This window comes from Falco naumanni, chromosome 2 (assembly GCF_017639655.2).
Source record: "Falco naumanni isolate bFalNau1 chromosome 2, bFalNau1.pat, whole genome shotgun sequence".
Classification (NCBI taxonomy): Eukaryota; Metazoa; Chordata; class Aves; order Falconiformes; family Falconidae; genus Falco; species Falco naumanni.
In genome coordinates this window covers 119,525,760-119,546,855 of record NC_054055.1, presented here as the reverse complement: position 1 = coordinate 119,546,855, position 21,096 = coordinate 119,525,760, and the positions used below count along the sequence as shown (strand labels likewise).

The 21,096-nt window shown below is 39.5% G+C and overlaps 1 protein-coding gene and 1 long non-coding RNA gene across 2 annotated transcripts; one reads left to right on the top strand and one right to left on the bottom strand.

Annotated features, from left to right (window-relative positions):
* The first annotated feature begins 506 nt into the window (after window positions 1-506).
* Window positions 507-13,866, top strand: LOC121083112 (T-cell receptor-associated transmembrane adapter 1). The gene is made up of 6 exons (XM_040583084.1): window positions 507-698; window positions 6,891-6,995; window positions 9,177-9,213; window positions 10,474-10,535; window positions 11,830-11,885; window positions 13,122-13,866. The coding sequence occupies exons 2-6, from the start codon at window positions 6,893-6,895 to the stop codon at window positions 13,383-13,385; spliced, it is 522 nt and encodes a 173-aa protein (XP_040439018.1). The 5' UTR covers window positions 507-698; window positions 6,891-6,892; the 3' UTR covers window positions 13,386-13,866.
* Window positions 13,867-17,422: 3,556 nt separating this feature from the next.
* Window positions 17,423-20,192, bottom strand: LOC121083113. Its single transcript, XR_005826239.1, has 2 exons — window positions 19,979-20,192; window positions 17,423-18,373 (listed from the first exon to the last, which is right to left on the bottom strand). It is a non-coding gene; the product is annotated as an uncharacterized LOC121083113 (long non-coding RNA).
* Window positions 20,193-21,096: the final 904 nt, after the last annotated feature.

Here is a 21,096-nt window from a genome sequence, read left to right as displayed (position 1 = left end):
ACACACAGCCGATTTATCCTTTTTCCACAACTGTTCCAAGTTGTTGGCCCAGATTCATGGACTTCAAAAAACGGAGGAAGCATATTATGATCCTAACTTGCCCTTCCACAGCCGGCAGTGGTGCATCATGCCTCTGAATCCTGTTTCAGCTAAACTGGAGGTTCTCTCAGCCACGGACTTTCAGACTTGGTTTCAAAACCCCAAGAGACAGAATCAAATAGCACTCCTAGGTAAAATAGTCCTGTAATCTAGTTAAAGAAGTCTTTAAATACTTCTGCTGATTCAACATAACATCAGAAGCAGGAAGACTTAGAGCATGGGTGTCATATGAATATTACAAAAGCAGGTTTTTATCACACAGAATGGAACTAATAGTCCTGTACATGCTCTTCTGCGGCAAGACAGGCGGATAATAAATGCAAGTGCACATAAATATTTCACTCCTCTCTCAGAGTTAAACACTGAAGGAGACCGTCAGTTTGCTAGCGAGGCTGTAAAAGCCTGAACCACATTTCCTGTTTGTAAGGAAGCAGGTGAAAAAAAAGAAAGAGACTGGAGGCCTTTAAGATTGACAGCAACTCAAGAGATAGTTTCATGCTGCCAGGCCCAAAGCAAAAGAGCATCCGAGGTTTGCCAACGTCACTTGATTTCCCGCTGGATAAAGGGGCTGGGAGTATTCCTAGAAACAGCAAAACCAGGTAAGCCTTATTTTTTCGGTATTACCAACTTGTAAACAAAGGAGCAGTAAAAACACACTGTGGTAATTACCACTCTTCCAAGAAGGTTGCTCAGTGTTCTGAAGTCAAATTATTAATAATAATCATGATGATGAGTTATCATCAACAGCTTAAACCTTCATTAATTAAGGTTTGTTAATGAAGACTAAGCATTGGCATTAGTTTTGTGCTTAAAATATTTACTGTGCTGAGGATTTATTTTACAATATGCTGCTTCCTTTCTGAAGTATGAAGTTGATATCTTACAAAGCAATTAGTTGTGCACTAATTAATTGCAGTTTAAGGAAACCTTTCCAGAGAATTAATCCTGTCTTAAAAACTCACACAGGTGGAAGCATCTTTAATGATAATTTAACATTCATCAGTCTCTTAATGGGTTTCTTTTTCTAAGGGTCATTAGTACAGAACTTTATTTATCTCATCATTTAATTGGAGAGGAGGGGGAAAAAAAAAAGCACTAATTTCATCTCATCCTTGACAAATTTGCAGACAGAAACAACAGGAGGCAAACCATTTTGCGCTCCAGATCATCATCTTAAATCTGGTAGCGACCAAAGTAATTAATCTGCTTCTGTAGAATGAGGAGTTGATACCGTAGATGGTGTGTCCAGCCAGACGGGTATCTGTGTTCCCCATCTCAGGTCCCTTTTCAGTAGGAAAAACTGGCAGAAGTATGATATTTGATATTTGTCTGCTATTCTTTGTGATGGATTTTCTAAACAAAACACATTAGAACAAGAAGGAACAAAACTCAGTTCTTCTGCTACCTATTCTTACTCTGTTGGAAGGATAAGCACCTACTATTAGCTCCAAATTGTTAAATCTGGCCCCTTTCCCCGAAGGTAAGTACATGATTACATCCACTCCTTTGGGTTGCAATAACGTGGAACTGCAGAAATTCATCCAGGAACGATTAGAATGTTTGGAGGGGGGTCTTTCGTTTGGTTGGTTATTTTTTTGTTTCCCACTTCTGCCCCCCCCCCCCCATTACAGTGTAATGAACCCTGCAAAGAGAAAGCCTAAGAACAAGTGACCCAAAGTCTATTTATTCTCGTGTCTTGTCTCCCTTGGTGGAGAAATTTATCAACAGATTTAAAAAGGAGAAAAAGCACAATTAACTACGCCTTTAGAACAATTAACTATGTCTTGTTTGCCCTTATTCTGTTGTATGGATATAGTGCCTTAGTTTACAGCGGTGTAAAATATACTAAGAGGAGGCAAGTAACACCATCCTTAAAGAAAAGTAAAACCATCATCCAGATGGAGTAAACTACTTGGATGCAACTCCAAGTTTGACCCTGTTTCCAAACAGAAATGAAACAACAGCAGAATAGGAACGTATCATTAATGCTAGAGATATTCCGGTATTGGATATTCAAAAGGCTGTTATCTTTATAATGATTAAATATAATACCCTCCCCACTCACAGAACCCAACTTCTAACAATAAAATGAGAATTTTTGTCCTTCTCATGAAACCCTTGACTATACCATGAACACTTTTCTTTCACAGAGGAGCACACTACTTTAAGAACAGCTTCAATATGATTTCTTATGAACAAACCACTATCACTCTTAGGTTTTCCAACACAGAAAGCCCTGGTGGAATTTGTGCTTTTCCTATTAGAATCATAGTGCACTATTCTCAGGGGCCAAATTTTTCCTGAGGACTTTTTAAATAAAGATATAATGATTTTTTAAAAAAAAAAAAAAAATAATCAGTTTGACAGCAATTGAGTGAAAATGTCCCTGAACACAGTGCTACAGGATTGGAATAATGATGTAATATGTAAAAAATGACAACCTGCTTTTGCTACATTTGACAGAAGATTACTTGAATGAGAATTAAAAATAGAAAATAGAATAAAAGACACTATTTTAGAGCAGACTATAACTAGTCTAACAGACTTCTCTTTCTGTTTATTTCACACTCCGTCCACAGTCACCTAATGATTTTTTTTGGCTTTAGCACAGGCAGTTAACTGTCACAGGTTGCATCTGCTATTATACATATAGGGACAGCAGTATAGTTACCTGAGGAGGCAAATTGCTCTTCACGCAGGCATTCGGCTTTCCTTCTACTGCTGCTGCTGTCAAAGTAGTAAACATTTAAATAATGCAGTTGTAAATGTAAATAGCTAGCCTATCGGCAACAACTGTAAGGGCAGCACGAGAACATCTGGGAAAGAGCTGGGAGTTGTATATCTGTAAAGCTATGATATAAAATCAAAATCTGTCATATTTTGTACTTGGAAAGGCAGATTAACTTGAAAGTGAGGTTAGAAAAGCACAGAGCACTCAGAGTGGCACTACGGCATTTCTGATCAAGGCCATTACCATGGTTTTATGCAGTAAATGAAAAATGCTTTTGTGTCTGAAATACAATTGGTGTTGTCTGACAAACAAATAGCTCGTATTGCAAAGAGAAAAAAGATTAAAAAATAAGATACAGAAGTCACATATTTGTTTGTATACATTCTACTGAAATACAAGCAGATGTTTAAGTCAGAGTTGTGGAAAATAAATTTTAAAATAAACTAAGTAGTGTTCAGCTAGAAACAATTTAAAAGTTGTTTTCTCAATCTCCCCACACCCATGCAATTTTCTAAATCACGTTTAAGAAAGAACTATAGTCTGTGGGATTTAAAACATAGGTAAATCTTATCAGAAATCCAAATTTCATGCCTTGTGTTTTGCTGAAGTACTTTTTAAGTCCTAGGGAAGTGGAATTGCTCAAATATTGTAGAAGTTAAACTTGAAACTGGAATGCGAAACAACTTTTTTCCAACCTTTACTATTTTCCAGAGAATAATTCCGATTTAAATGAGAAGCTGAAACACAAAAAGGCTACTTGCCATCAAAAATTTGATTTCCTCCTCCACTTCAGTTAAGGGCTGAAAATAATCAAATCAAAACTAAGAATTCTCCTTCTACTCTGGAAACACCAGGGAAAAAATAGGATTTGTGAATCAGAAAGCTAAATTACAGCATTCAGTACAATCAGAACTGTACCTTAAATATCTACTTGCTTTTTTTATTCTAATGAATCTCAGGGCTGTAGCGTTTATCACAGTTACACATGCTGCCCCTCTGTTAGGCTGCAATACTGCTTTTGCTCCCTGGAGAACAAGCTAAAAAATGAGTTATAGGAAAAGAAATATGAAATTAATGTAATTTGGGCCAGTCCTGTTTAATAACTTTATCGATCTGCATAAGGGGACCGAGCGCACCCTCAGCAGGTTTGCAGCTGGCACCAGGCTGGGGGGAGTGCTGACGTGCTGGGGGCAGGAGGCTCTGCAGGGGGTCTGGGCAGGCTGGGGATGGACCAAGGCCAGTTGTGTGAGGTTCAACATGGCCAAGTGCCGGGTCCTGCCCGTGGGTCACACCAGCCCCACAGCGCTGCGGGCTGGGGGCAGAGCGGCTCAAAGCTGCCCCATGGAAAGGGCCCGGGGGTGCTGGTCAGCAGCCGGCTGGACATGAGCCCCCGGTGTGCCCAGGTGGCCCAGGAGGCCAACAGCACCCTGGCTCGGATCCGGAACGGTGTGGCCAGCAGGGCCAGGGCAGTGCCCGTGCCCCTGTGCTCGGCGCTGGTGGGGCTGCACCTCGAGCCCTGGGTTCAGTTTCGGGCCCCTCAGGCCCAGAGGGACGTAGGGGGGCTGGAGCGTGTCCAGAGCCGGGCAGGGGGCTGGGGAAGGGGCTGGGGCACACGGCTGGGGGTGCTCAGCATGGAGAGGAGGGGGCTCAGGGGGGACCTGATCGCTCCCTACAGCCGCCTGACAGCGGGTGGTAGCGAGGGGGTGTAGGAGGTGTAGACATCTCCCGGGTAAGTAGTGACAGGACAAGAGGAACCAGCCTCAAGCTGTGCCGGGCAGGGGCTTACATTGGATATTAGGAAAAATTTCTTCCCTGAATGGGTGGTGAAGCTTTGGCACTGGCTGCCCAGGGAGGTGATGGCATCGCCACCCCTGGACGTGCTCAAAAAACACATGGATGTGGTGCTCAGGGACATAGTTTAGTGGCAGATTTGGCAGTCCTCTGTTAGGAGCGGGACTTGATGATCTCAAAAGTCTTTTCCAACCTAAACGACTCTATGATTCTATCAGAAAAATGGAAAACAATCACTTCAGAAAAGACAAAAAGGACAAGAGAGGGAAGGAAGGATGACTCTTACTATTTAGGCACTGCATTGAGACTTAAAAGTTCCTGCCTTTGACATTGACTTCTTGTAGTTTTGGACAGGTTGCACAGAATGAAAATATTGAGTGACTATTTCTAAGAGTAAACAGGTTCCAAACTCTGGTGGTTCTTGATGTGGCCTGATAATACCTTCTCAATGTAGGATCTCCCTTTCTCTTAACTCCTTCTCTGAAAAATTGGAATAACGTATTGCTGCTTCACGGGGGTGCCGTCTCTCAGGAATGTCTGTATCCCATGGCAAAAAAAAAAAAGTGCCTCTCAACATGAAAAGTAGCATTGCAGTCATGGAGAACCTGTAAACACCTCTGGGAGAACTCAAGTAGGAGAAAAGAAAGGAATGGAAATTGGACATTTAGTTCAAACAAAAGGTTAACTGGCCACTGGAAAGACCATGTGCAAAAGCCAGTCACAAGTCTGCCAATGTCACAGCTTGTTTGCTGTGTTTCGTTCCTTTTAAAAGAGAGTTCTGATTAGCAAGAAAACCTGATCACGGAAGCCCATGTGATTTGTGATGTTTTACTACCAAGGACTGGCTTATCTTGTTTCATCACCACCAAAACATCTGTGGCTTGGAATAAAACAAAACTAAACAAGCTTTTACAGCACCAGCATGATTCGAGGACCAAACCTGCAAGGGGCAGTTCCCAAGGTGAGCTGGATCCGGCCGGCCAAGGAACAAGGCCTGTCTGTGTGCTCAGGGAGCGCAGGCAGCACCCCCACCACCCCCGGCCGGCAATCTGGGAACGCGTGCTCCTCAACTCCTTCACCTCAGCTTTCCTTTAAGAAGCAAATGAAGTGTCAGCTTCCTGAAGGGATCCACCTACATCAAAACCAAAAAAGCGGATCAAGGACCTGCTCAAACCTCACTCAGTATCATCCAGCCTCCCCTTGCCTGCTCTGCTCAACTAGACTTTTTGGTGTGTTTTTTTGGGACCGGGCTTTATTTGACACCCCAAATCTACAAGAACCTGAGCCATGCCTCTGGAGAAAGTGAGAAATCTAGTTTCAAGCTCCTTTCACTCAGGTATTTGGCTCAGTGTTTCCTCATGGGAAGGTTTCGCAGGCCATCTGCAGCCATGCTGATCACTCTGGCCATTAGACCATCACAAATAAACTATTTTCTTCAGCATGGTTTGTGATGGAAAACTTGTATGAGCTAGGCTAATGAAAGAATTAATTAAACAACAAAATACATTTGGTGCGGGGGGGTGTGTCTCTAACATGACTCGAAGGAGAGGCCAGTTCAGTGCAAGAGGACACTCTGCTCAGTTACGCTGACCCACCTTTTACCAGGTGACTTTTCGGGAGCTCTTCCGGTTTTTCTCCGCAGCACTTCTGAGGGGTTCACCGGTTCCCAGCTACTGCTCATCCTTTGTCACTATGTCCTCTGCTTTCTCGAAGACAGCAAGGATATGAGTACCAGTAAGTGGTTTCAATGGGGTATGCAAGAAAACACACAACTAACCTTTGAAATTTTTTGCAGAGATTGTTAAAACCTGGTGGTCTTTGCGATTATTCAGAGATGTTTCCAGTGCAGTAAGTTGCTTTGACCTAATCTCCAGAACTACATTCATGAACTCTAGAATTTAGGCCAAAATTTACTGCAAATAGTAAGTTAAAGACAACTACAAAAATAATTTCAAAGCTATTCACTACGATGACTTTTTTCCTTAGCAATTTCTGATTTTTGCCGCATCTTACAGGCAAGCCAGCTGTCCAACCTTTGGCTGAATTCCTACTCAACAGTAGTTCTGCTAACAGTCTATCGATGTTGCTTTCTTGTTATTTAACATCTGGTTTTGATATTAATTATTTTGTTTGTACAGAAACGGCTGTCACAGAGTAAACAACAAAATAACAGCTTCAATTACAGAAAGCAAAAATCAACCAACCACAAAGAATACAGTAAACCTGTCAAGACAACACAAACTATAAAATTGATGTATTTCTGTTACAGAAATGGACTGCCACGTTTCTGTCTGGGGAGTTCTGGCCTGTGTGAGTTTGGCTTTGGTTGTTTCGTTGATACTGAACATTTCACACTATATGAAAAAGAAGCAAGGTAAGTAATGGTGTCTGTCGGTGAGGAACAGAGCTTGAGTGTTTGAAGTGTCCGTAGAAGAAGACATCATTGCTGGCAGATTTCAAACCAACAAAAAAACCCAAACAAAAACCAAAAAAACTTTTGGCAAGAATGATTCCTAGCAGAGAGGATGTAACTTTGAAAAATTTTGAGGAGTCAAGTATGATTACAGAATGATTGCTAACTGCCCAGCCAGCTGCTAAAAACAGCTAACAGATCCATTCTCTGAAGACAAAGCAATAGAACTAGGTGAAAAGTTTAGTTCTGCTTAAAATTTTATTTTTGAAGTATATTTTTAACATCTGTAATTTCCTTTTTTTAAAGTGTGCTTCAGATCACTGGTTATTATTTGCACTTCAAAAATTATTTTAAGTAGCTGCACTGATACAAAATAAATGTCAGAAAGTTTTCTGCTCCCCAAATTCCTGAACATGTATTTGAATTTCAGATTTCACACATATTTTATGCTTAATTGGATTAGTTTGAAAAAGAAGTTCTAATTCATTTTCCTCATGGGATCCTAATGTAGCTCTTAAACCAAGGTGTCACTCACAATAAGGAACTAATTTGTTTAATTTATGTTAGAGGGATGACTGCAGCCATACTCTGGCTTTGGTTAAGATCAACTATGACTTCTTAAACAGAATTGATTATGCTGGTGCAACCTCTCTTATGCAAACAATTTTATAGTTATTAAGCTGTACAATCCTCACCGTTCCCATTCAGGAAAAACTGCCTTTACACAGGGAAAACTGCCCCGGCGCTATACGCGCATGGATGGGCAGGCAAACACTGGTGGGTTCAACCACATTAAACACACACACATACATCACCTACAGCAATCGAAGGCTATGCTTATAGACTGAGCTCACCCAGCACGAGGATTAGATTTTTACAGGATAATGAAGCGCTGCTGGAGTGTTGTGGGATGGGTGTGTGTGCTTTTTGGTTTACTTTGTCTTTTAGGGCCACTAGGCAGATATTTCTATGATGAAAAATGAGAGTCATTTACAAAACTAACCTTGAGTAAGTTTCGGTCAGATCGGCTGATGTTGCATTGCTCGTGGAATTGGAGCCCACCGTGGCAAATTCTGAGGTCCTGGACCAGAGGGCAGAAATAACCCAGGCAATCTTGAGTTACTAGTCAAGCTCTAGCAATAAATCTCTTTGTAGCCATTGCCTCTCCGCTTCTGGTCGATTCATTGATGTGGGCCACAGGATATCTCTCTTTCAGAGATACAAGCAACAAAACTAGTAAAACAAATAAAGCCCTCACCTTGTGTGTGGTCTGGCCGAGCCCCCCGCAGCCCTGGCGGTGCGGTGCTCGCGCTGGCAGCAGGGAAGGTGCCAGCAGCACGGCAGGGCGCTGGCTGCGGCTGGGCAGCGCTCGCATGGCAAGGGCTGGCTCCAGCCTTCCCCCATCACCTTGGGGGGCAAGGTCTCGAGAGGGGGCACAGCCAGGACAGCTGGCCCAGACTGACTGACAGCATATTCCAAACCATATGATGCCTGCTCAGATATAAAGGCTGAGGGAAAGGAGGAGGAAGGGGGGCATTCGTTATTTACATTTGTCTTCTGGAGCAACCACTACACGTGCTGAAGCCCTGGCTGAACATCTGCTGATGGGAAGTAAGGAATACATCTTTTGTTTTCCTTCGCTTCCGCACACATGACTTTTGCTGTTGCTTATTAAACTGCCTTTATTTTGATCCATAAGTTTTTTCCGTCATATTTTCTTCCCTCAGTTCTGCTGAGGAGGGGAGTGACAGAGTGGCTAGGTAGGCACCTCCAGCCAAGGTCAACCCACCACAACCTTGTAATATAAAGACCATTCACCTCCCTCGACAGAGAAGATGATGAGGTAGAAGCAGGAGGAGGAGGAAATAAGGAATTAATCGCACGGGTTACAATTTTGGGGGTCTTGGAAACTAACATAGACTTCGCAGCCACAGCACAGGGTCATAACACAAACATTTCTTGTAGTCATCAGAAGTAGTTGAGAAAAGCAGGGGGACAACTAAAGGTCCTGAGACCCAAGAGCTTTCAGTTTAGCTCTCTACAGTGAAATTGAAAGCATGTCAGTTGGGACAATTATGTGAAGTGTTCTAAAATAGCATGTTTCATTTTCTCTTCTTTTTTTTTTTTTAACAAATTTTCCAGCTAAAATGTATAAAGACTATGAAGACAACAGTCCAAGGTAAGTTGGATAAAAAAGGTTTCTTTCCGGCAGGGGTGAAATAAGCAATAAATAATGACAGATGGCTTTGGAGGGACAACATAGAGGAAAATCCAATATTCTACACAGCCTGCCTGGAAATGTCGAAGAGCAGGATGGTCGTGGAAAAAAGTTGTCCAAAGAAAACAGGGGGAAAAAAATCATGGGGGAGAGATGTACTCCAATCATTTTATCAGCAATGAAATAACTGCATGCTAATATGATAATTTGGTGTACTGAAGGAAGTACAAGATATTGAGCAAACCCACTATTTACTATCACTCAAACTCAGTAAATCTATAATAAGTCTCAGAAAACAATGATAAATCATAGCCTGATACTTAATACTTGTGAAAAAATAATTTATGTGTATTTACATTTCACGCACTTTTACACATGACTTTCAAGAGCAATACAGCGGCTGCTTACAGCTGCTGCTTACCTCGTGATCTGTTACAAGTTCATTTCTCTTAGAGTCTCATCTCTACCGAAATATAGAAGGACTTTGAAAAAAACCTACAAAGGCATTCACTGTTCTGCAAAACCAATGAATTACAAATTTGCTTGAAGTTGCAAGTCTCTGTTTGTCTATTACTGCCTGTTCAGTTGAAGAATATCCCTGAAAAAGTGGTGTTTGCATTACTTTGTTCCCCTGATGAGGCACAGTACAGGGATGCAAAAGGAATAAGGTTACACAGTGCTTCCCACTAACAATTCCCATTTTACCAACATGGTTCAAAACAGTTTTAAACGTTTAAAACACCAGGCAATGAAACACAGCATCCCATTAAAATCCAAAGCTGAAGTTTGCTTTGGTCTTCTCTAGTGTTGATATAAGTATTTCAGTTGAATCAAGTGGACTTTTTAAGAACATTGCCCAAAAGACCCATGTAGTGCTTCAGTTTATACTGCAAAGTGGTCTCAGAGGACACAAACTGGATTCCTTTCAGTGATCATTAACATTTCTAGAAGTGAATCAAAAAGTAGCTTAGTAGTCTTGAGATTAGCTTTATACTTAACTAAGTCACAGGGAATAAGAGTTCAATTCTTGGCTAGATAACAAATCTCTCTTCAGAACACAGGCATTACCATTTCTTCCCCCCTCAATATTTTTGGTCTCTTTTTTTAGATCACATACAATCTGCTATTGCTATATGTGTGTTAAAGGTTTCAAGTAGAACAGTGGCATCCTAAATAAAACATATTCTGTGAATTAAAAGTATTTTTGTATTCCCCTTCTAGCTGTGATGACTATTACACGGAAGATGACCCAGTTTATGGCAATCTTAATCAAGATATTTTAGGTAAGCTTCACTTTAAGAAAACATGTCTGTTCAGAATCTACAATAAATGTAGGTTAAAAGCCGACGACTGACCAACACTTTCTGTGTTTCTCAAACAGCAAACTTGAGAATCTATCCATTTTCAATTGCTGTATTAATACCTACTTGGGATAGAACTGCAAACCATCATATAGCACTACTATTTGTAAGACCACGTCTCATACTGAATTTGGTATTTTTACCAAATGTCCAAATGGTCCCATTCAGCCAAATACCTCAAAACCAAGAGCTTTTCTATATGTAAAGCTCCACCAGTTGAAATAAAAACTTGATCCACGCATGCTGAAGCAATCTAAGACACCTATTACTCACTGCCCAAAGTCAATGCTGCCACAAGAGCTGGCAGAAACAAACACAGACCAGTTCTCGGCTGTGGCTGTCCACAGCTCACCAGCAACGTTGACGAACAGGCTGAAACAAGCCCAGTGGCTGAATGGTGGGCAGACATGGCTTTTCTTTGCTTTACCGGGCTGAACTTAATAATCCTTGGCAGAGAGATACCACATCAAAGGCAGGAACAGCATATAACTGCAGTTAGAGCTAGATATGCTGAGGGTATGGCTCTCAAAGCCCTTATGGTGTTCAAACAATATTTAAGTAACATGAACACAACTTTTTTGCTAGCCTTATTTGGGGTTAAGCGAAAATAAAGTACTTGAGCTACAGGGAAAAAAAACCAACCCCAACCCCACCCCCAACTCTTTCACACAGGGTTTGCATAAATTTATCTCAGCTAACATTCAAATGCATTGACACCACAAAAGTCTGAAAACTGTAAGGAAGTAATTTTTTTTTTTACTGATGGCTAAAATGACATACAGCATGAGAAAATAACTTGCACTAAATTTACAGAAAACTGAAAGTCAAGCCAGGAATAGAATTTAGTCACCAGCTGCTGCAACTCACAGGCTTTTTCTCAGCCCAAGAAACAATTGCCTGTGCTGGAAAATGCATCGGTACGTGGTTACCCCCTAACTGAAAGATGTCCTCCTAGCAGTCTAAAAGGATGGCCACTTAGTGCATAATGAGAAGCTTTCCATCCATATGAACAGAAAATTATTTTCATTTTCACATTATGTGTCTGAAGTTTTTAGCTGTGTGCCTGTCCATAAATAGAGGGAGAGATCTGCATGTAATTTCAAAACGGGCAAACTGGGGGGAGTTAGTTCTGTAACAGGATCCATTGACTTGATCTTCTAAGACTCAGTAGCATGTCTTAATAACTAAAACACTTTTCTACTTTGACAAATTATAGAGGAATGTTACGAGCAGATGAAGTCCCAGCCTCAGAGGCCTGTTAACCAGCTACAGGTATCTTTACTTTTAATTCTGGATTTCTGAATTAGGGTAACGTAGCCTGTCTCAGAGGTCTTGTGTTGATCCCATGACAATATATAACAAAAATCTTCACACTGCTCATCACAAAAATTACCATGCATTAGTGTCTCAGTTCATCAGGGAATTTAAGCACAGACTTGACCCTTCATTCAATCTGGGTCATTAACGAGGGAGCAGGAGAATAACAGACAGCTCATTTCTACTCATATGGCATGATAAAGCTCAGTCACAGGCATGCAGATCAGGCTGCATTAAGTCTGCATCTACTGCCATGGCTTATGTAAAGAATTAATTTTATTTATTTTGGAAATCAACCAAGTGAAAACACAAGCTGCACCACATGATAGTCATGAGTTTGATTGGCTCGCTCCTGCCCAGCACAAAATCTATTTGCCTTAACAAATGAAAAAGACTGTTTTTCTACAGACTTGTGGGGGTTTTTTGAGATACCTGGATGCCTAAAAGCTTGCAAGCTTCAACTGAAATTTGTGATTGAAGCATTCCTAGCATCAATTTCCTGAGTTATTTTCCACGTATTTCATAAGCATCTATTTCCAGCCCCTCTCTCAGGACACTTCCAGAGGGTAGAAATACCTTTTTTTTAAAAAAATTAGACATTTGTTTTCATTAACTCCATGGAAACAGAACATTCTATGAAAATTCCCATGTCAAAAGTGCTTCACAATTTGGTTTGAAAACCAGAGAAAAGCAAGGGGAAGACACACAAAACATACGTTTTGCACTGGAAATGAGATCATATATACAGACAAGAATTACCCACCTTTGGTTTTCTGCATAGCCACCCTGTGAAAAAAATGTTGTTGCTAGTAACTGGATTCTAATAAATAAAAATAAATAAATAAATAAATAATTGGAAAGAAACAGAGATTACGTCTTGCATCCCAAAGAACTTGAACTGATTATGTAGGTTACCCTCGTTCCCAGAGAATCTTTCCAATAACACTCATTTTTTTCCTTACTGTCACTATCCCAGGAACATGAGTCATTTATTATTAAATTATGTTCGTCTCTTTTCTGTGCTGCCACAGCTTAATCATTTGTGCTTTTAATGAATTCATTTACAGCTAGTTTGGGTAAACTTCAACCACCATTATGATTACAGTGTAGACATACTCCAAAAGTCTTAAGACACAATTTTAAGGCAAGCATAACTACTGAATGTTAAATACAAAATGAATTTCCTTCCAGGTGGAGTCTGCCACTCAGATGTGTTATGCATCACTTGATCACAGTGTCAAGGGAAAACACAGAAAACCAAGAAGGAGCAAAGACCCTGCATTACAGGAGGATGAAGAAAGATCATCTAATCCCACCATGACGGCTCCCAAAGTTAGCATTTACCTCAATAGTGAGCAGCTGGCAGCTGAAAACACGGGAAACGCAGAAGCCATTCATGATGATCCCATCAGATTAATGGGTTTGATTCATACTACAAAAGGACAGAACATTTGAAGCAGCTTCACAAACATGTAATCAGAAAGTGAGATCTGCTTGTTCACTCTGGAGGAACCGTGAATGATTAGAGATAGGATCCTGGCAAACTGACATATAAAACAGTGGTATAAAATGGACAGGTGTTCCAAAATGCCTTCCAAGCATGTTTATGGACTAGGCAAGAAGTGAGTATAGATCCAGACTGCCACTCTGAAGGATCTGCCCTTCTGAAGACAATTAGGAAGGGAATTGCACAAGCGGGTGTCTCAGCATTCACACGGTATTGATTCCAGTAAAAAGTAATCCTTTGTTTAAACAACCATCAACTTTCAAACAGTCCCAAAAGACCCACTCACTCTGTTGTCTGTAGAGCTCTAGCAGAGTCTTAACTATTCTTCTCTACAGGTTTTAACAACACTTCTGGAAGGAAGTCATGTTTCATACTTGCATGCTTAATGATTTAGTTGTTTTCCCAATTAAAAACTGATCTGCTGTTCAACATTGAGTACTTCCTCATTGTGACTGGCCTATGGTAATAACACGATATATCTAAAGCTAATTGGAGAATAATTTAACAGCTTGTTTAAAGTTATAATTATACATCTCACAAGATTTAACAATATCCTTATATAACTGTAGTTTCCTTCTGTGAGCAATAGCAGAACACATCTCAAATCTCAACTCCTCTAATGTAATGTATCCAGCTATATTCAAGAGTCTACAAAGATTCTAGCAAATGATCTGTAACAGTAAAACTCCTCGGGAGGATTTTTTCCTTCTAATATTCTACGTGACGTTTAAATTCCTATTGGGTTTTACATCGCTGTTGTTACCAAGCATTTTACAAAAGCAGAAAGCGCTTTTCATTTCCCCAAATAATTCACATACTGTGAGCACATTCATCTTAAGACTTGAAACTCATCAGATGGTAAGCTTTTACAGAGTGGGGATTTATTTTTATATTTTGGGAGTCATTAAGTGGTAGTAGCAGGAAACAGTAAAGCACGTTGGTGTAACACGCCTTACCTGTAGGTGTCGGATAGTTCCACCTTCTCAAAAAAAAAAAGGATGTTAATGCCTTTAAAACCCACACAGTGCACAGCATCAAGGAGCCTGAAACTCCCAAGCACATAGAGAACCCTGTAAGTGTTTCAGGTCCTGAAGGAGACAGCCCTGAAAATAGTTATAGGAAACAAAACAAATGAAAAGCCCATAGCACAGAGAGCCAACACCTCTTCTAAAAGCTGAAGTGGATGGTCACGCCCAGAAATGGGACAAATTTATGAAGAAAAAAAAAGCCCAATGTAAAAGAAACAGTTGACAGCCTGGTTCACAGTTAATGAGCCTCTGTAACATGCCTTCACTTCTACGCTGGATCAAAAGAAAGGGGCCAACCTGTGCAGCCAAAGCTGCCCAGCGTCGCTGCCTGTCCCCTGCTAGCACTTGTTTTTGTGTGCAGAAATCAACCCAATCATTTCTGTTACACCCCAAAAACAAGGCAGACTTGGAATTACAGTGACTGTGTTATCTCCGTCTTAGACCAACTACCACTGGATAAGTAAAAATATTGTTGAAGAAGTGATAAAAACCACTTTAATGGAGAACCGTATGCAATGACAACCCTGACTAAGATCCTAAGGGGAGGAAAGCAGGGAGGCAAATCCAAAGCCAAAGATCCAAAGCTAAACACCAAGATACCAGTGCACGAAGTACTAACTTCATTTGTTTAGACTGGAAGGAATTCTATTTTGTTCCATAGCAGGAACAGAGTACGTTGATATCTATTTTATTTCTTATAAACATTGCTTAGACTCAACACATCAAAAATGTTTGAATAGCATTAATATGTAAAATATTTAAATAAAATACGACAATTTAACTGGCACCAGCAGATGCACCACTCGGCCCTCTGAAATGATTAAGAGAAAAATTATTTAAAACAGCCTCCCAAGCAAGTAAATACAGGCCCAAGGGTCTATTTATTTCTATTTTCCAACACACACTGGAAACAGATGATGCTCTATTTTCATTTAACGTAATTTACACATAACTTGTACAAAAGTTGCTATTTCCCAATCTTCTCACAGCATTTGCACTCTTGATTATACATTTTCTCTAAAAATTCCAGTCATAGAACTTCCATGAGTTACCTAAATTAAACCCATCACTTCAGTCCGATCATTAATTTAAGGGAAATGAAGAAAGTACACCCTTCTCCAATAGTGCATATAACAGTAAGTCCACTTCATGGGATTTAGGTACATCTAGTTTTCCCTGTATTCTTTAAGTCTTCATTATTTGGTCCAACTATTTATTTACATCAATTTTCAGCAGCTGCTTCCCCTTGCAGCACAGCTTGCCAAAAAAGCAGGGCACTTTTGTAAATATTCTCCTTCAATATATACTTCCTTTCCACATTTAATCACTGTTTCCATTAAATTATTTACTACTGCTCTCACAGACTCCGCTTCAAGATCACCTTTAATGGCCTTTCAGCTGTTTCCAAGGCACTTCTAATGCTGCCACAGTCCAGATTTAGCTTTATTCCTCCAGCTCTTTACACTCTACTTAAATAAGCAACTGAATGACCTGATTTTTTGAAATTACTTTTTGGGATGTTTTCAAATGACTACTGAATTCTTACATGAAAGAGCACGTTAAATACCCCTCCATCTTCAAGCCATTAGAGAAAGACTTATATAAACTATGATGTATTAGTTAAATTCTTTATGTATAAAGAAAGTTTCAACTAATTACAACAACATAAGAAAAGGAGATGCTAGGTCTAGGTTTATACCGTCTCAGCAACCTAACCTGCTTTTCCAGTGTTCTTTACAAAACTTTTGAAGCAGAGGGAAGCTGTGTGAAGCTGTGTTTATTAACAGTAAGCTTAGCATTCAAGTACCAGTTCAATGAAACAGGGTAACAAGAGCAAACAGGAGGAAGTATAGTGGAAGCAAAACTGCTTGGAAAGGAAGAACGGAGCTCAAAACAGAAGAGATCAAGTAACACCACGAAATCTATTTAAGTCTAGGACAGGTATACTCCCATAGTCACTGTAGCATCTGGCAGTCACTGCAGACCTATCTGAACAGCATTGTTAGGAAAAACAACACAAACTTTTGGTTGTATCTCAAGTGGATGCTGGAGGATCAAACTAATTGTGTAACTGTCTCCTATTTTTTGCTACTGCTAGCACGAAAAATGTGGCATTGGGATAAGCTGATCTTCCCACACCTCACGGTTTTTCAAGAACTACCTCTTAAAATTCTTTAGAAGTAATTTTCATCAAGACAATGAACTATTGCTATGTTGCTTAAATAAACTTACCTTCCTACCCGGGTAAGCCTGCATTCAGGTTGCTGTGTCATATTTAGTCAGAACACATCCAAACCCCAATTCCACCTTACCTTCAAGTTACTTTAGAACAGAGAACTATTAATAGAGTTACGCAATCTCCCAGTACTGATGTCTCAAGAAATTCTGGGAAATAAGTACCTCAACAAATCCAAAGGGAAGGTAGTTCATAAAGCATATTCCCTACAGTTCATTCATGTAGGAACAGGAAGAAAAATGAGCCACAGAAGCATTTCTAAAAGACAATCTTTTGTTGCTGTTGTTGAAAGAAACATGACAGACAATTGATGAGGGATAGAACGTGTGTGTATATATACTGCAGAAGCTCTTGTCTTATCACAGAGTAAACCTCACTGGAACTGGCTCCTTGCTCAAGAACAACACTTAAGATAATAAGATCTGGGGTTTAAGAGCTAAAATAACAGTAAAAACTCCTGTGTGTACCGAAATGAGTAAAGTCAAAGGAAAACATCTGGGGTTTTTTTTCCCCTTTTCTGGAGCTCAGAAAGCTGACAACGGGCAATGATGATAAAACACAGTGTAGCCGACCTGACACTTACCACTAAAACAATCTTCTTGCCAAGAAAGAACACAGCAATGAAAACCTGTGGGACCCTGCCATAGCACTCATGTATTTGCTGGAGGCATACAAACCCCTGAGAATTCACAAACCTGAACTAAAATGTCAAAAGCGGGTATTTGTTCAGAAAAGGTTTTTATTTAAAATATATATTGTGTCAGGTAGAATTTTGTCAGAACACAGACTATAACTATCAAATCCATTAAAATTTATGACATTGAAAGAATGAACTTTGCTGAGCCGCTTCGAAAATTTAACACTAAAATTACATAATAGGCGTATTACAAATCATAGCGTATAATACTGCATTTGGACCATCCAGCCCAGTTTAAATTTTTCTATTAGCACTGATGTAACTATAAAGCATGAATGGGCAGAAAATCAGGAGAAAGAACGTATTACTTATCTTATTACCAATATGTTAAGAATCAAAGCTTATAAGCAGAGAAAAACATAATACAGATCCCATTCTGTTACGATAAATTTAAAAGTTACTATAAATTTAGAAAGGAACCCTGATTCTCTCCAATACCTGATAAAGCCAAGGGAGTAAAATGAGCCCTGTCACAAGGAACAAACCAGTTCCTCCAGATTTACAGTACAGTGAAGTATAAATCAGGATTAATTGTATACTACATATAATGTGATTCTTGGAAGAAGAAAAACATAACAAAACTTGAACTTTAAAAACCAGTGTTTTCTCTGTAGCGGACCATGAATACTTCTTGGCAAGTTTTGACCAGGAATTCATCCAAGACAATGCTAGGATTTTGGTCTTTCCCACCAGCGTAGCTTAGCTTTCTGGATACTCTATAGACAAAAATTGTTTCAATGATAAAAGTAAATTACACAAAAATACTATGCTTGATTCTATTCATCGGAGTTTCAGCAAACTGCAACAAATCACCAAAGCAAGGCATGTGAACATCTTAACTGTGAGCAGCAGCAGGCCTCCTTGTCTGCATTCCTATGTGCTTTCAGCTGGAGAGGAAACTTTGCATCCTATGTCATTTCAATGTCTCAGTCTATTAAAATTTGAGATGTAATCTTTGAATGCGTTCACAAATACCTGAAAAAGAAAGATACAAGTGAGAACACAATTATTCCCTAGCATATTACTTAAGAAATCACATTTATTTTAACATCTATTTTAAAGTATTTTGGTTTACATCTGACAATCAAGTAGAGCTGTAAAACTGCAGGATAGCACCCACACAAAGATGAAGAAAAGTTAGTCATTAACATTTCCTTTTCTGAAATATCTCTTTCATAATCATCTTAAAGATAAAGGCAATTAATTTTCAGACAGGAAGACAGTGTTCCTTTTCTTTCCGCAACCATTCATAACAGCATAGAACATTCTGCCACATGGCTTAGGCACACAACTTCTGAGGGCTCTGAAGCCCTGAAAGAAGAGCTCCACTCCCGGGAACCATGGAAGGCTAAGAATATCACACCACAGGCCTAAGGAAGCTTGCCAGCTGACAGTCCATTTTGGCTACAAATTAGCAAACAGGCATTTGTGTAATTATGGAACAAAGAAATAGATTTTATTCCAGATGGCTTGGCAAGAAAGCACTCCATGAAAACCTGATCTCCTATGCTTTCTCGAACTTGTCTACTTACACGCATTAAGGAAAGGAAAACCTTTTCCTTCAGAACAATTACTAATCTCATAGGGAGGGCTATTGTGTATGGAATCAGGAAAAAAAAAAAAAGAGGGGAAAAAAAAAAAAAGAGGGAATCCAAAAACCAAGCAGAAATTTACTCAGTGAAGTGGGCATATTCAACATCACAGAGACATCCTTGTGTACTCATCAGCTTGCCTCTGATCTTCCATTATATAAAAAATAATCCAAATACAATCTTTATCAATATGGTTATGAATTTGTAATACAAGTCTGTAAGTGATAATTCCATCTTTGCTTAAACTGAAACTTTTTTCTTGAAATCACGCAGTCTCTTTTCTGGTTAAGTTCTCCACACAAGTAGTTTAAATATGCATTCAATCTTCCTTTGAAATTTTAATTGGCATGTTGTCAGAAGATTTGGTATCAGCTGCATGATCGTCTCAAGCATAGTTAAAATACTTCTTGATTGAGTTTGGGAAGGCAGCATATCTTGTGGTGCCAACTTAGACTTTTTGGCAAAAAAGCGTTGTCAAAAATGTTTTGGAAAATAAACTGAGTAACTGTTTCGAGAACTTGTAATGCTTCTTAATCCTGCTGCCTATTAAACTAGTTTGCAATTAAAAATCCAAGAAATCTGAAACTTGAGAATCCTTTAAAAGTCACATATCTTCTAGGAAAAGCAGACGTAGTAAGCCAGTATCCAGGGAGCATGCTCCTTCCAGAGATCTAAATACACTGCCAACAGTGGTAAATAGCAGGAGAAGAGGATCTCAGATACCTTCCAAACAGAGCCACTGCTTCTTTACGCAGACCCAAAATGCAGGTAACTATGCCCAACTGTACAGAAGCAAGACTTTTGGAAGTCCTTTTAAATGGCAATATACTGCACTCTCCACAGCCTAAAGGTCTGAGAGGACCCATTAGCTCAAACACACAGCCAGAAACAAAACAATGCTATACTTGTATCTAGAAATAATAAATGCCTCTATAAGGAACACATACTAAGAACCAAAGTAGCTATTCAGCCAGGACATCTTACTAACTTGTGTTCACTGGCCATCCATGGTGGAGTCTGCCTAGTTTTGTCCACAGACAGTTGCCTTCCCATGTTCAAGTCCGCAGGTTTGACTAGCTTGGGCTCTCCAAAGCATCCATGCCGATTTTCATTCTAGAAGTACAGGTATAAGTGACAACCTCCCTACCTTTCAATATAGATGCAGAGTAGCAAGAATTTCTTTTGAAATGCCTTTTCTCAAAAGGCACTTACCTTTGGTTAAGTACTTCTGGGCTTTTCTGGGACAGCTGTTAATTCGTCATTGTGCTAGGCCTACTGGAGGGGGTACCTGCAATCCCAGATTCTGGTAATAAAAGACAGTAGTATGAAAAAGTTAAGAACTATGCTGCGTAGCATGGACATTACAGTATGTTGTTGAAATATTAGCCTGTTAAGACATTAGTAATACTTCAATGAGCAATTTCCTTATTAAGTTCATCTAATACAAAAGGCTCTGACAAAACTTAATTTCAAATGGTATTTTATAAGATGAGTACATTTAAGCACAAGCTAGGTTTCTTCCAAATGCTTATAATTTAACACCATCTAAAAAAAAAGGTAGAAGAAACTGTCAATACCAGAAAAGATGTAATACATAAAGTACGAGTTAAAATTTGAGGCCGGCAAAGTAAGACAGATGGGATGTATACCTCAAATAATCACATTTTTTACAATTAATCAATAATTAAAATGTAACAAGGTAAGATCCATGCAAATAAGCGCATTTCTTCTGCCATTTTCTTCTTGTATACCAGCTGACAATATTTCAAGTCACAAGTCACTTTCTTCAGGATTTTCCCTTACATGTTTGTTGTCTTAATGACAAAGGTTCATAAAAATAAAATACGGGAAATAAACACTGGTGGTTAACTTAGGAGGAAAAGAGCACAGCTTATGGTATAAACAGGCTTTAAACAAAATCAGATCGTTAAGAGGAAATTAAAACATTAGCATATAAAATCTTTAATGTAGTTTTCGTTGGTTGTTGGTTTTTTTTTTTTAAATAATAAAAATCTACTGTCCTGAATTGGCAAAAGTCTTTTTATCCAGATTAATAATTTAATTCACCTACACAAGTGACAGCAGCCATGTGACAACTCAATTGCA

Excerpts from the sequence above, each read along its gene's own strand:
- LOC121083112 (XM_040583084.1), top strand. The coding sequence starts at position 6,893 with ATGGACTGCCACGTTTCTGTCTGGGGAGTTCTGGCCTGTGTGAGTTTG. Across the intron at positions 9,214-10,473 it reads TATGAAGACAACAGTCCAAG|CTGTGATGACTATTACACGG; the intron begins GTAAGTTGGATA and ends TTCCCCTTCTAG. Across the intron at positions 10,536-11,829 it reads TCTTAATCAAGATATTTTAG|AGGAATGTTACGAGCAGATG; the intron begins GTAAGCTTCACT and ends GACAAATTATAG.